Source organism: Macaca mulatta, chromosome 12 (assembly GCF_049350105.2).
Source record: "Macaca mulatta isolate MMU2019108-1 chromosome 12, T2T-MMU8v2.0, whole genome shotgun sequence".
NCBI classification, from domain to species: domain Eukaryota; kingdom Metazoa; phylum Chordata; class Mammalia; order Primates; family Cercopithecidae; genus Macaca; species Macaca mulatta.
The window spans coordinates 73628815-73645457 of NC_133417.1; the positions used below are offsets into that span (position 1 = coordinate 73628815).

A 16643-nucleotide genomic window follows, 5' to 3' on the forward strand; every position below is an offset into this window, starting at 1 on the left:
TGTTTCAGCCCTATGGAATTAATTCCGCAATTGCAGGGTTATCCAGTGTCAAAATTTATCTTGGAAATGCAGCATTCCTCAGTGAACTGTGATCTGGTTTCCACCTATTCCCTCCACTGGAATTGCTTTTGTGTGACCCCCTACGTGTTAAATCCACTTATTCTGGCTTTCATCCTACCAGCTTCTGGGCAAAATTGGCACTTCTAGCTCTTTACTACTTATTTTTCTGTAACACCATATTTGGATCAATCCTTCAAAGTCACCTTGCTGTCCTTTGTCTTAATGCCCTGTGCCCTACATATTTGGGTGCACCAGAGTTCTGGACCTGAATTACAGGATGCCATCTCCCTGGATGATTGAGTTTATACTTCCTGACACTTCCAACCATAACCTACATCCCACTAATTCTGAAATGTTTCTCTTCTGCCCCACATTATCTCTGGGTCCATACTTCCACATCGGTAGTCACAGATGATAGTACTGGTTGAACATCCCTAAATCTGAAAATGCAAAAGGCTCTGAAATTTGATACTTTTTGAGTGTTAACATGATGCTTAAAGTAAATAAATGCTCATTGGAGCATTTTGCATTTCAGATTTGTATATTAGGGATGCAAATCTGTAAGTATAATGCAAACATTCCAAAATCCAAAGAAATCCAAAGTTCAAAACATTTCTAATCCCAAGCATTTGGGGTAAGGGATACACAACGTACATTGTGTTATTTTTGTACATTATATCATTTAGTCCTGACAACAAATCAAAGATCCAGTTTGATTATTTTATTATTTATGCTTATTTTATGAATGAGGAAATTAAGCCTTACATGCAAAGTGCTCCTGACTGAAGACATGGTCTTCTAGTCTTGTTCTTCCTCCAGTAACCCTTAGAACCAACAGTCATGTCAGCCAGGACGTTTTCCTTTGCTCTTGTTTTTGCCACTCCGTGTACCTTCTTTCCTTAATATCACCGACAAACGTACAGTTCCCTCTCCTTTTGCCCACTCTGTTATGTAGTCTCTTAAACAGTCTTCCTATCTAAGTAGTCTTTCTTGTTTATCTGCTGCCTAAGAATTATGTTTCTAAAACCTTCAAGACAAAGTTCAAATACTTGGAGGATAAAACGCAATGTCTTAGTCCAATTGAGCTAATACAACAAAATGCCAGATTGACTGAGTAGCTTATAAAATCTATTTCTCACAGTTCTGGAAGGTGAGATGCCCAAGATCAAAGCACCAGCAGATTCAGTGTCTAGCAACAACCAACTTTCTCATAGATGGCAACCTTCTCACGCTGTCCTCTCATGGTGGAAGGGGCAAGACAGCTCTTTCAGGCTTCCTTTATAAGGACATGAGTCCCATCCACAAGGGCTTCTGCCAAAAGGCCCCATGTCCTAATACTATCACTTTGGGGGTTAGAGTTTCAATATATATATATTTGAGGAGGACATAAGCATTTAGTCCCCAGCAAGCAAGATATGTTCACCTTTGCACCCCCACGACTATCAGTGTAGCTGCTCATCGTGGGGATCAGTAAGTTGAGGGTAAATGAATAAGCGAAATCAGTTCCTTTACGTTATGATGGAGCACAGTACTGCAATGTGTCATTTCTTGGTTAAATCAGTAATCTGCTAAGTTGCAAACTGGTATCCAAGTGGCAGCTGAAAAGCGTTTTAAGAGTCTATGGGCCTACTACCCAAGTCCCCTTCCCCACATATGCTCCTTCCGCCATCCTACAGCAGTGGCTTATTTGGCTGGCAAAAAGCTGTCTTTTCTGATTGTATGGCTACAAGGCCCTTAATATGGTATATACCAACTGATTCTCAGAAGAAGTAGGTGGCCCCTGTCAAGGCAAGCTTGAGCATAACAGATGACTCTTTGACACCCATAATTTGTGGTTCCTTTACTCATTGTACCCAATACTCCGAGTTGGTTTCTGAAATCATTTACAGACTCTTTAGTGATGGTATGTCAAGTGAGTCTCTTCTGTCCTACATGAGGGAGTCTTCTTTGGTCACGTAGTGCCAATACATGTAGACTGATTATTTTCTATGTGCCAGGTACTGTGCAAGGCTCATGTTGCATTTTATTTTCTTTTTTGAGGAGACCTTTTGTCCAGGTAGTCACATAAAACACTTATATAACAGAGAGCTAGAACGTTCTTCTTCTTCTTCTTCTTCTTCTTCTTCTTTTTTTTTTGGGGGGGGGAAAATTTATGCACAGAGTGAGTTTATGTAAGTTTCTCAGGGCCATGTAATATGGGAATGAATTAGAGGCTAGGCTTACCAAGTAGAGCCTTGTGATTCGCTCTTGGATTAGACACGTACATAATCCTTGCTTTGCCATGCTCCTGACATTACAGGTAGTCAGCCTTTCACAGCTCTTTGCCATTTTATCAGTCCTTCTCTTGCTTAGTGAGAACTAGAGGTGCCATCCAGAGTCAAAAAGCAGGAATAGCTGTCCTTGGCTTCCAGAAGCCTAGTCCTAGTAAGACATTGCTGTACCAAAAGTTACCAAGTCCCTCCACTAGCTTGAGCTTTCTCATCACATGGGGAACATGGCTTTGCAATGAGCCAGCAGGGCTCAAGAAGTCTTTATTGCTGTATTAGTTTGTTTTCACACTGCTGTGAAGAAGTACCTGTGGCTGGGCATGGTGGCTCATGCCTATAATCCCAGCACATCAGGAGGCCAAGATGGATGGGTGGATCACTTGAGCTGACGACTTCAAGACCAGCCTGAGCAACATGGCGAAACCCTATCTCTACAAAAAATACAAAATTTAGCCAGACGTGGTGCACCAAGTGAGCCAACATGGCACCACTGCACTCCAGCCTGCGTGATAGAGCCAGACCTTGTCTCAAAGGAAAAAAAAAGAAAGAAACACCTGAGACTGGGTAAATTATTAAGAAAAGTTTAAGAGATTTAATTGGCTCGCAGTTCCATAGGCTGTGCAGGAAGCATGATACTGGGATTTGCTCGGCTTCTGGGGAGGCCACAGGAAACTTACAATCATGGCAGAAGGTGAAGGAGAAGCAAGGCATGTCTTACATGGTGGAGCAAAAGAGAGGGAGAGGTGCCACACACTTTTGAACAACTAGATATTATGAGAACTCACAATCCTGATGACAGCACCAATGGGGGATGGTATTAAATGATGAGAAACCACACCCAGGATCCAATCATATTTGGGGATTACATTTCAACATGAGATTTGGGAGGGGACACAGATCCAAACCATATCAATTGCTTTAAGCCAAATGACTATTATCTCAATACTTTTCATAGGTAAATTATTTTGGGGGATTGAAATGTATCATTTTGTATTACTTTAACATATATAGCATCAGTGGAAAACACCTGTAAAAGGGATAATTTTGTAGTAAAGTTTGTGGAATTGATCCTAGGCCTGTCAGTGTTTAGAAATTGAGTGTATATTTTTTGCTAGTCAACACCAATAGTTTGTTTTAGATAGGTAGCGCCTCTGTCTTCTCCTGGTCAGATTACATTTGTACATTCCTGATGCAGCTGGTTTATTCTTGTTTCTTGCACAAAAATGGGAATTTGGCCACTACCAGACGTGCTTATTCCCTGGCACAGGTTTTAATTAGGAAGGCCTTTTCCTCTGCTGCCATCTCTCATTAGGGACCCGCAGTGCTTGCTTTTACCCTTTGCATCTTGCTGAATGGCCCCATGGGTCCTTGGCAGTTTCATCCTTATTACGCCCCCACTTGGAGGACCTGCTGTTCTAGCCATCAGTGAAGATTTATGGCACGTTCTGTCTGCCAGATGCACTCTCCACCTTCTGTATTGGAACTATTAACTGAAGCCTCTAAAAATAGCCTGCTTCTTTATGATGGGATAGGGGTGTTTGAAGACACCCATTGGCAATACAGTATGGAAATCAACTTCAGAAGACTGTTCATGACTTTGTTAACAGAAGGGTTATCACAATGTTTCTTTGGCTCCCTTATTAAGTGACAAAGAGTGTCAATGGCCATTTTCAAACAGGGACCAGGATTTATAAACACTGGCTCCAAATGCATGCCTCAAACTTTTAGAATCAGTACTTTAAATAGGTTTAACAATCACTTATTTTGATTTATTGGGTTCACGAATTTTTCTAAAATGGCTTTGTACTCATAAACTCTTCTTTTTTGGCATCTTTTTTTTTAATTGCTCTATTTCCACATAGAATCTGAAGTTTAAAAATGAGGGGAGAACATTTCATCTTCATGGTGACAGAACACATTGCCTCACTTTTAATCATTTCCAGAGTTGGTACTTATTTGGTCAGTGATAAGAAATACTATTATCTTCCCAAAGGGAAGATTAGATGAAAAATAAAAGATGTTTAAATTATCTTCTATTTCCCAAGGCTTAATTTTTATCAAAATTTTATCCTTTAGCACCTGTTCACAATGAACATTTCTCCTGCCATCTAAAATATCCAAAGGAAGCTTATAAATATTTTCGCGTTGGAGCTCAGAACAGCTTGCTTATGTCTAAATCCTATGTCCCTTTTAACTAAGCTGCTGTTTGGCTTGAAGGCTTGGGCCTTCGGCCAATGAGTTCTGCTCGTGTTCAGAGCCCTTCTCAGGAAAGCATCCCTGGCAGAGTTCCAGGGCCCAGCTGGTGAAATCAACTTGTTGCTCTTTTGGTCTTGAAACCGAGAGAAACACTACATCTTATAAAAGATTCCTGACAGAGAGGTATGATTAAGTATAGCAAGAAACTTATTGATGAGCTTGTGTAAGCTCTCTACTAACATTTTGCGGAGAATAACTGGAGCCCATTATTGTAAGTGCTTTAGATGCCTTTGGAGGTCGTATCATGCTCCAGATCTTGCCTGCTGCAGTTAGTTTTAGGGGAAAGGAAAATGCATGTTTTAATCTTCTTACGAAGAAGCAGCATGGAATAGAATTACATAAAATAATGTATGTAAAACTATGTAGTACAGTACTTGACAAATAGCACTTAGACAGTACCTGGAACATAATGACCCAGTAAGGAAAGTCAAAAAGCACCTACCATTAACACCATTGATTCATAAAGGAAAGGGCATTTTACCATAAAAGAAAGGGAGAAAGAACATATTGTAATAAAGTACAATCCTTTAAATTTATCATTAAGTAAAAGTCCTTGTTTTTCTCATTTTGTCCTAGACTGGGGAAAACATTGTTATGGGTGCAATATGGCTTAGAGGTTAAAGGCGTGGGCTCTGGAGTTTGTCTACCTGCCCAGCACCACTCCTAATTCGATGTGACCTTGAGCAAGTTACTTTACCTTTCTGTACGTTAGTTTTCTGATCCAAAGAATGGAGTTCACATAACCTACCTCATGGGTGTGTTGTAAATGTAAATAAGTAAATAAGTAGTACATGTACTTAGAACAGTGCCTGGCACATCATAAATGCTCAATAAATGTAGCCTTTCCTTGTAGTCATTAAGGCACTTGCCAGATACTGCCAGCTTTTCACCCTCAGGCACACCCAGGATTGTGCTTCTCAGCCAGCCTCCCATTTTGTGATTGGGTGGGGCCCTATGACTAGTGGGCTGTGAACAATATTGATTTGAGCCGCTTCTGAGCTAGAGTATTATAGTTGCTGGCATGAGACTCTCTAGAACTCCCACCTCTAGCACAGTGATTAGTAACACTGGAGATAGGGGCTGCTTTGTCAGCCTGGGTTTCTTAGTGCCTCAGGCAAGCAGAGTCCCCTGGCCCCCAACCAATGATAACATGTAATGAGTAAGAAATAAGCCTTTGTTTTAAACCCCTGAGGTTTTAAGGTCTTTGTAATCGCTGCATATCTTAGCTTATCCTGACTGGCGCAGATGTTAATAATAATATGGCTAGTTATCATTTCCTAGGACAATATTTGGAAATAATTTGTCGAAATCAGTACCTCTCGAAATGTGCTGTTTGAATCCCTGACGATCCCTGAGGCCCTTTCAGGAGGCCTGCAAGGGCAAAACTGTTTGTATAATAGGGAAAATGATGTGGCATTCTCGTGCCTCAGTTTCTATGTAAAATAGAGTTTCAAAGTCACACTTGCTTTATGGGGTTGTTGTTAAGAATAAATGACAATATCAGACAGAAGAGCCTTTGGCACATGAGAATTAGGCAAATCAGAGGGTAAGTAGGAATTCACCAGGTAGTCAAGGTGGGATGGGCCAGGAGCCAAAAGAGGAGAAAACACAAGCATCACAGCCAGAAGAAAAAAAAAAAAAAAAAAAAAAAACTGTGTGGCCAGAGGTCTGCACAGAGACAAGAAGCAGCTTCCAGGAAATTCTGCAGCTAGAATTCTGTATGTTTGTGAGGAGTCAGGAGTGGGTAGCTCAGGCAGCTGAAGAAAGAGGAGTTAGAATGTGGAGGATAAGGCTGAGGATGATGAGAGTTCCCCAAACCCCTCCTGACAATTTACATGCCATCCCAACCTGGTTGACCTGAGGGAGACTTTTTCCATCTTCTGTCTAAAGCACAAAATTGAGTCCCTGGTTACCCATTGTCAATTTAGGCCTCGAGACCTTTGTAGTAAATGGACGATGGCTTTTGAGTCCTGGGATGTTGCTGATTTTAGTAGAACACAATCTGCCCCCTACTGATCATTCTGGATGTTTTCAGCCCAAATGGGTTTGTTTGATATCATAAAGGGTTACCATTATCTCTGTTCTGGGGATTATTGCAAAAAAAAGAGTTAATTCTGCTAACCCTTGTATTACTTAAGACTGTTAGATTGAGTATGTTTTAAATGTCTCAGAAGTGACCTTTCCCCATTAAAAGCTGTGCAAACTAGTGTGACTGAGCCAAGGGTAATTTAAACAGAACCCAGAAGGTGTAGTACAAGACCTTCATCTCCAGGCACTTGTGATTTAGCAAGGCTCATAGTAAGAGAGAGCTTCTGAGGATCTAAAGTTCAGTGAATAAAAAGACATGTATAATTAAGAAAACTATCTACATCATTTGAAAGCAGAGTGCATTTGGAGAGTGTGCTTTTGATCAGGAGAGGAAGGAAGGCGTGAAGGAGGACTCCAAGGCGTTGGAAATCAAGCTCCATGCTCTGGCCAGGCCCATCAGATGCTAATCAACAGCACTATCTTACCGTTTTCTATTGTGCAAATAAAATTTTATTGTGTCCTTTTCCATGGTGATAAAATCAATTAAAGATTAAATATTAACTAAATAATTCACAGTAGACAAGATTATGAGTTCTTGACATTGAAATGGGACCATAAATGTTGCACGGGAGAAAGATTGAGTAAACTCTGCTTATACAATGGTTATTTCATTTATATATGTTTCTAGAAGTCATAAAGTAACGGCACATCTAGCAGTAGAGAAAACAATACTGAATCCAAACAAGCATCTTACTTTTGAAAGCTTGTGAAGTCTCCTTGGTTTTCAAATTGTTTAAAATCTGTGGTTATACTTGATCATGAGAATTTTTTTGTTCTCTTTCTTTATAGTTTATCTGAATGTTGAGAGTAATATTTAATGGATTACATCAGGACAGCTATGAAAATTAAATCTCTTACACATTTTTTGGTCTGACAAAAATGTGGTGAAGTTAGCCATGAGCCTATGTGGTTACCACATCTTAGATAATATGACTTTTCCAATATGATGCTTTCCTGTATGTCCTTTGATGTGACTCTAAGGCAGGTCACAAAGCTTTTCTGTGAAGAGCCAGGTAATATTTTAATTTGGGGGGACATGTAATCTTTGTTGCAAGTTCTCAACTCTGCCACTATAGCAAGACAACTGCCATAGACAGTAAGTAAACAAATGGGCATGGCTGTGTTCCAATAAAACCTTATTTACAAACCCAAATCTGGCCATCTGGCCCTTTGCCTGTCTTTGCTGTAAAGTAGAATAACCTGTTGTGCATATTTGATGGACAGTGGGGATGTTAGATTTGAGAATGGCTAGTGGAGATATTTAAATCACATCAGTATACATTATAAAAACATTTTGATAGTAACCATAGTAAATTCAACATCTTTAAACCAATTAATTTCATGGCACTTGGTGTTTTTAAAATGAAGTCTGTGTGTTACAGTTATCCCCCTCAAGGACCTAAATGTGTATACATTTAGTCCAAAAGGAGAAAAATCTATAATCTATTGGGGAAAAAGTGTTGAAATAGATTCAACTCTAGATCTAATGTGAATGAAATTTTATTCACAGACTGAATTTTGGAGAAGGGAATAATTGATTCTTTCCTGCCAGGACTCCTCCACTTTATAATGGAACAAACGTTTCCCAAATAAGTCACAGTTCTTCATTCCTTTCCACATTTTCCTGTAGATATTTACCTTAGGGTGCATAGGCTATACATAAGAAAAAAGTGAGTTCTAGTTGGAGTTTTGAAGAGCCTTATGTGAAATATCTTTCTTTAAATGGTCCATTTAACCAACTCTCTTATTTAGAGTGAGCCAAAATTCAAAGCCAGTCGAAACAGAACAACCAAATAAATTGTGGGAGATTGTACATACATTACGTGAACTCTTCACATCATGAATTGGTAAGAGAAGATTATGATTCTCCTCAAATTATCTAATGGGGAGAGACCCAGAATCAACTGATTTCTATAAATCACCCCAAATATATTTTTATTATTTAGCCATTGTCTCAAAATCCTACACAATTTTTTAGTCTTTTATTTCTTTGTTTTGTTTTTTAACCAAATTATTAAAGCTTTAGAAGTTGTACTGCTATTTATTCTAGAACCCACCGTAAGACAGGACAAAGCAGCAGATTATTCTGATGTGAATTTCTGGTACTGTATTTCATTTTTGCCTTAAGGGCGTATTTTGTGATTTATTTGCACACATTAGTTTTAATATTAAGATTTGTTAGTATACTATTTGGGGGTTTTGGTATTCTTTAAGAGGTTTTATATATAGTCATCCTGATCATCAGGACTTTACCCATCTCCAAAGGCTGAAAAGCTATTATATCTTTATATTCCCTTAATGGAAAAGCTGCTTATGATTATTCTTGATGTGTGTAAATTTTGTCTGAAATCCTCACCGTCTCCATCTGTTTATTCATTCTAAAATGGAGATGAAGACTGAGTAGCTGCTCTCTTTAGCACGTTGCCAAGTTACATGCTTAAAGTCCACTTCTACCCCCAGCATTCTGAGTTTTATGCCAAGGCAGGAAAATCACAAGAGAGAAAGGAAAACTGTTTGTTATTATCCCTAAAAAGAAAAACATGTTACTCTGTAAAAAGTCATATAAATTTCTATGTGCCTTGGAGTTTCAAATAAGAGAACTATTTTTTATTTGTTTGTTTATTTTTTAATGAGGGGTTTCTATTACTGCAGTTGCCATAAAATGAAATCAGCTTTAAGCTATGCTGCTGTTCTTCTGTTTCCTAGAGAGTCTGAAAATCAGTTCATTGAGTAACCTGGTGCTATTACCTGACTTCTATTCATATTAGTTAGATTACAGATTTATTAATTTTATTAAATTCAGGAAAGCTCATATGCGTCATTTGCATCTGAGGGAGAAGAGCCTTTTTCTTGCACTTCAGAAGTATTTCATATTCTTCTTGTCTGTGCACATCTAAATCAGCCTTTAATTAAAATCTTGATCTTCTAAATTCCCTTTATAAAGAGGTTCACTAATATTTTTTCTTAATCAGTTGCAAAAATTATTCCCAAAAGAGATTGCATAAAATTAATATATTATCCAGCCAATGAGAATTTAGGGAACAGTTCCTGTTTATAGTATGTGTATGTATTATTTTTAATGAAAAATGGGTGAATTTTGTTTTTGTAAAGGCATGTACATCAAGATGAATTTGTAGTGCCTCCTGAAAACAATATTATTTCAGAGATTCTCTACAGCTTGATCATTGTGAAGGGAGTTGCGTTATATAAACTTTCAGATCTGTGTCTCAATGAGAGGTAGATCCCTCTGGATGTTTGGTGCTAATATTTTACTGTACATAAAATTCCCCTAGAGAACGGAATTAAAGATGCTGATTTTCATTCTAACAGTTGGGGATGGAGCCCAGGTAGCTGGAATTTTACCTGTACCCAGGAATTTCTGATGTGAAAGCTACACAGAACAGACTAGAAAAGTTTTCTAGGTTCCCTAAATGCTATTTGAAAATGTAATGAGGAAAAAACAGCCTTATCTTACCAGCTTTTAATACTAAAATGGATGACTTTTCCTTGAATTCTTTTATTTCAGACTTCTAATTAAGTTTGAGTGACGACCATATTTGATTTTTTCCCCCTTGTCTCTGATAATTAACATAGGCAAAGCTACTGAAGTAAAGGTCAACATTAGGGTAAATATCAAGCAGGGAACATAGAAGGAGCCCTTGATAATGGCTGTGAAAATGTCAAGAAACAATATGGCCGAATAGCAGGAGGTTGAGGACACAAGTAAAGCACGTGTCCAGGCCAGTCTGTTTTGAATAAAGGCTTTGGCATCAGTCTTCAGTCTGAAGACCAGTAAGAAATCACAGTCTCTCTCCTTAATTGCAGTTATGAAAAATGCAGGAAAACATTTCAACCTAAAATGCTAATGTTCTTTCAGCCATGACTGTGTCTGTGTGCGCACTAATCACTTTCAGCAGTTGCAAATATAAGGATGGAAGTTTTCCACCCTGCATTGATAAAATCCAAATTGGCAATTTGTTTAAAATGGTTATTTGGACCAGATTCAGTGCCTGCTCAAAGAAGTGTGTTGGGTCAGGAGGACGTGAGTAACACATAAAATAATGATTGCATGGCCTTTATTAAAGGTATTTTATTATGTGTAATGCATTCTGAAGCAGAAATGTAAAAGATGGCAAATCCATTATTCATTCTTTTTTCATATTCATACAGATAGGACTGTAATGAAAATTGGTCTTCTGCCATGGGCATAACTGTGAATCCTTCAGTAATAGAACAAATGTTTTCTAGGACCAGGTGATTTATATGCAAAAAACATCTTTACAAAGCAAATTTTGTCTAAAAAACAAGGCTCTTATTTTTAAAGGAGCTGTGCTGTATTGGCAAGGCCATTGGGTTGTTTATTGATGATATATTAGATACATCTCAGGAAACTTCATTATAAAATGGTACTAATCCACCATAAGTGTTTTAATCAATTTATATTTATTCATTTTTAAATTAAATAGAGAAAAACCCTTGTTCTCTTTCAGTGAGCCAAGAGCAGTCATTCAGAGCTGAACAATAGAAAATGTGGAAAGTATTGTTCTTTTTAGGTATTCAGCTGGTTAAACTTTGAAATCTGTGTATTAAGCATAGCAAATATAAACTCATTGAATTTCTGAATTAAGCAGTGTGTGTTTTCATTTGATTATGTTTAGGAAACAGTTTAAAATATTAGTTGATAGGTAAGCTCTACTTTAATGGATCCATTGTTTTGAAGTAGTTATTATCTGGTAGAATACTACACTCCACATGATGGAATCTAGTAAGTAACAGCTTGGAGAGAACAGATTTTATCTTTCAGTGGAAAATGTTATCAGTGCAATTTTTATTGTATGTCTAAGGCATTTTGGTATTGTCTAACTTTAATGATTTAAGAAAACCTTAGGTACTAACTGCAAAGACAGCAGAATTTCAGAAGTAGGTAAAACTGGTAAGTTGCACCTGTACATAATCACGTGTTAAACTCAGAGTATGGTCATCATTTCTCTTCTGCCTGAGCTGAGAACTAGATGTAAATGTGAGTCTAGATGAAGGAATATAGTGGTAGGTCAGCCACTGCATTCTCAATGCTCAGTTCTGTCGTGGGCAGTTAGAATTAACTGTTGGAAGACGCATGATTCTCCTGACAGTGGAATCTACCATCAATGTGTCATGCTGTTTGGAGACTAGGTTAATTGAAAATAAGAGAAATCATTGCACTTCATTTCTTAAATTATCTGACCTCATTTAGCAAACTAATATACTGTTTATCCTAGTAATAAATCAATATGTATGGTTGTCCATAAATGTTAGGCACTTTCCAGGGAAGAAAATAACCTCCGGACATGTTCACTAAACTGTAGACAGAATCATTTAAGCAATTAAAGTTGTTGAAGTTGACTTTTCAGACCCTAACCTGTAGTGACATCAACAGCTACTCAGCTGCTAAATAAAGAGGGCGCATGTGTGGGCTCTCCCACACTCTCTCCCCGCCACATATACACAAATATGAAATTAGTAAAGACTTCAAATATTATTTAATCACCATAACTATGAAGCCTAGAATTATAGAATTGACAGCATAAAAATAACCTGATCCAGTCTCTTAATTGTATAGATAGCCAGACTCAGTGGCTCACACCTGTAATCCTAGCACTTTGGGAGGCTGAGGCAGGTGGATCACTTGAGGTCAGGTGTTCGAGACCAGTCTGGCCAACATGGTGAAACCCATCTCTACTAAAAATACAAAAATTAGCTGGATGTGGTGGCGCACACCTGTAATCCCAGCTACTTGGGTGGCTGAGGCATGAGAATGGCTTGAACCCAGGAGGCGGAGGTTGCAGTAGCTGAGATTGCACCATTGTACTCCAGCCTGAGTGACAGAGCAAGACTCTGTCTCAAAAAAAAAAAAAAAAATTATATAGATAGGCAATTACCCTACCAAAAATTACAAAATTGATGAGTTGGATTACAAATTGGCTCTTATGAAATAGGTGCTCCATAATTGTTCAAGACACCTACATTTTTCAGGAGTCTGGTCCTGTCGAAAAGACCCTGGTTTTAACTTTCTTGCACTTATGTTTAGCTTAGAAGTTGCCTTAACCACAGAAAAAGCAAACAATAATAACTGAACTGAATTGGAGAATATAAGTTAGAGACAGAGGCCTCTCTGAGTTGTGGAAAGGTGGATAGGTAAGTGAGGGTCCAGGATAGGTAAGTGGGGGTCCAGAAGAAAGTGGCTCTGTCACCCAGTGAATCAGGAACCAGGGCAGAAGCCATGAGAGCTAAAGGGTCACAGAGGAAAAGTACAAGGCTATTTAGAAAAAGAGACAGCACTAGGGCCTCCTCCTTCCCCTTGGGTAGAAGATTAAGTGGAATTCACAAGGAACCGAGGAGTCTACCTAATCTAGTTGCTGTTGCCTTTGTAAACCAGATGTTTAGCTTGGCAGAACATCCACCAACCTTAGCACTGTCACCCACACTGATTCTCAGAACAAACGAGAATACTCACAAGGGAATGTTGTAGGAAGGAGTTTATGAAGACATCTGTAAGAATAAAAACCTAGTCCTGTTTTGTGTTCATGACGAGTAGTATTATAGAGTATTTATAAGTGCTTTGTACCTACTGCAATGTGATAGATAAAATTAAGTCCTTACAACCTCAGAAATAATTTTATTCTTGACCCTTAACCTCCCAATTTAGATCTGAATACAAATGATATGTAGAACAGTTACATATCAGGGATTAAATAGTAGAGTGATTACTTTCTATTCAACAAAGTTAAAATATCTTTTTAAAAGAGTGGTAATAGACAAAAAAAAAAGCTACTAATTTTTAAAATCTATAATCTATAATGCTGCTCTGGCTTCTACACGTCTCTCCTTCTTACTTGACTCCAGCCACACTCACCTCCTCGCTATTCCTTGAACACATCAGGATAGAAAGACCGTGATGGATAATGCCTTTGCCTTGGTTGTTTTTTCTGGCTTGAATATTTTCTCCCCATCTATCTATAAGACTAGCTTCCTCATCATCTTTAAGTCACCTTCTTAGAGAGACCTGCCCTGGTCTGGCCCCTCTGTGTATTATTATAATGTATCTCCCCCAGCAACCAGGACTCCCCACCCTTCTTATCATGATTGCTTTTTTTCCCCCATAGCACAATTTTACCTTCTACTATAAGAGATCATTTACTTATATTTTTTGTCTGTTCTCCCTTACTAGAATATACAAGTTCCACAAGGGCAAAAGTATTTGTCTAGTTTTCTTACTTATTTTTCCTCAAAGCCTAGAACTGTCTAGAGCATAGTAAATGCTCAGTCACTATTTTTAATGAATAAATGACCATATGAATATTGACTTCTCAAGATAAAAATTTGGGTTTATTCCCCTAGATTTAACCTACATGCTGCGCTTTTTCATAATCGGGATCTGCTCATACGTCAGTTTTCAGATATGCTTTTCATTTTCACGCTCTCTCCCTTAGAGAGAAAGATTCAAATAAATCTACCCTAGATGAATGGTCTATGGGGAATAGTCCTCTTCCGCCAGAGGCTTCAAATAGAGCAACATTAGGGTCAGTCTTGGCATTTAAGTCTCAAAGAAATTCAGACTTACTCTGAGAGAGATATATAGATTAGATAAAAGTATGAGTAAAAGACTATATTTCTAAGCAACAAAAATTCCATTTCACAACAAACCATGTCCAGATAGTCAAGAGATAATATCAGAAAAAAAAATCTTCACTGAGGCCAAGATGAGGTTCCCTTGAAGCTGACCAAAATAAGGATGGTCAATTTACTATTATTGCTGCAAGATATATTTTTTTCTAATGTCTATGGACAGATAATGATTAAAATTCAGGGCATCAATCCCCATGAGTATGCAGTATACCTAAGTAACAAGCATGCATAGGTACCCCCCTGAATCTAACATAAAACAATTTTTAAAAATTCAGGGCTTGTTTGTGTAGGTCCTATCAGAAAAGCCAACATGGTAGGATTCTTATTTTAGTATCCCAACAGGCATATTCTGGGAGAAGGATGCTAACACTGAGATGCACATTCCAAGAAATCTGAGATAACAGAAAACCATCACCCCCGTCTTAATCCATTTGAGCTGCTGTGGCAAAATACTGTAGATTGGGAGTCCTGTAAACAACAGAAATTGATTTCTTATACTTCCAGAGGCTGGGGAGTCCAAGATCAAGGCTCTGGCAGATCTGGTATCTGATGAGGGCCCATTTCCTGGTTCATGGATGGTGCCTTCTAACTGTGTCTTCATATGGTGAAAGGGACAAAGCAGCTCTCTGGGGTCCCTTTTACAAGGACACTAATCCTATTCATGAGGGTTCTGGTCTCATGCCCTAATTACCTCCCAAATGCCCCATCTCCTAACATTATCACCTTGGGCATTACGATTTTAACATGAATTTGATGGGCACACAAATATTTAGACCACAGCACCACCGTTAACCTTGCTATGTGGCTTATCAGCCCTTCTGTAGACAGTGGACCGTCTGGGCTGGGAGCTATACGATGCCCTTTTCCTCTGACCTTAACCTGCTGTCCCTTCATAGATGCCACACTCTGTTCAAAGACACAACCAGTACCTTCTGAAGCCCCAACCATTTAGTAGTCAGAGAAGTGGTCCAGTTAAACCTGTACAGTTGCCCCAAAGACCTTCCTAAAGTTCAAATGCACCGGGCACGGTGGCTCACGCCTGTTATCCCAGCACTTTGGGAGGCCGAGGCGGGTGGATCACAAGGTTAGGAGATCGAGACCATCCTGGCTAACACAGTGAACCCTGTCTCTACTAAAAATACAAAAAAAAATTTAACCGGGCGTGGTGGCGGGCGCCTGTAGTCCCAGCTACTTGGGAAGCTGAGGCAGGAGAATGGCGTGAACCTGGGAGGTGGAGCTTGTAGTGAGCTGAGATCATGCCACTGCACTCCAGCCTGGGCGACAGAGCAAAAATAAAATAAAATAAAATAAAAAATTTTAAAAAGGTTCAAATGCAAGTAGTACCCTTCTTTTCTTGAAATTCTGTAGTGATTTCTCCCATAGCTTCAAATTATTTGGCTTGCTACAAAGCATTCTTTATGATATGGTCTTTGTCCTGGCTTGATCGCATTCTTGATAGTCACTGATTTCCTCCTATCTCCTGTGGCCCTAAATAAGTGCTTTGCCCCTTTTGCCATATGATGACACAGCTAGAAGTCACCATCTATGAACAAGGAAGTGGGCCCTCTCCAGATACCAAATCTGCCAGAGCCTTGATCTTGGGCTCCCACCGATCTCCTATGTGTCTCTCCCAACACATGATGGACTCCCACAGGATAAGAGTTATACCTTATTCATACCTTATTCATCCTCAGTGCTAGGCTTGTGGAGGTTCTCAGTAAGTCCTGGTTCAGTGGCTGAATGGCTAAATGGAAATGTGATGTTGCTAAACTCTAATATGGTTGTTTTTTCTTTCCTCAAGGACTTTGGCATTATGTTCCTGCACCACCTTGTATGTATTTTCTTGATTACCTTTTCATATGTCAACAATATGGCCCGAGTAGGAACGCTGGTCCTTTGTCTTCATGATTCGGCTGATGCTCTTCTGGAGGTAAAAGTTTTCTTTCATCTTTAAGAATACAAAACCCAAAATTTAGGAAGTCCCTAATCTCATTAGCTCTTCAATGTTATGTTAGATGGTGCCTGGGTACAATAGTAAATAACTGCCTTGAAACTGCAGTGTTTCTTTGAAGGTTAAACTGGTGAAAATGAGATTTTAAATTAGTATATAAACTTTTATACAAAAAAAAAATTGTTAATAAAATGCTGAAAACCTTTACTAATCCATACTTAAGAAATGAATGATTTTACAAAGGAAAATCATTATTTGATTAGGTTTTGTTTTGTGTGCTGTACCTTTTACCCTGATTTATTGGGAAATTTTGTAAAACTCGGTTTGGGTACTGATGGAAGCTATACATCCCAGTA

At 38.6% G+C, this 16643-nt stretch overlaps 2 protein-coding genes across 2 annotated transcripts in view; both read left to right on the forward strand.

Annotated features, from left to right (window-relative positions):
• The window catches only part of CERS6 (ceramide synthase 6), a 312767-nt gene that overhangs the window by 238415 nt on the left and 57709 nt on the right, over positions 1–16643 (forward strand). Inside the window, 1 exon segment of the mRNA NM_001266123.2 lies at positions 16138–16266. Within this exon segment, the coding sequence (NP_001253052.1) occupies positions 16138–16266 (129 nt within the window).
• The window catches only part of NOSTRIN (nitric oxide synthase trafficking), a 312960-nt gene that overhangs the window by 148810 nt on the left and 147507 nt on the right, over positions 1–16643 (forward strand). The gene's annotated exons all lie outside the window — the stretch shown is intronic.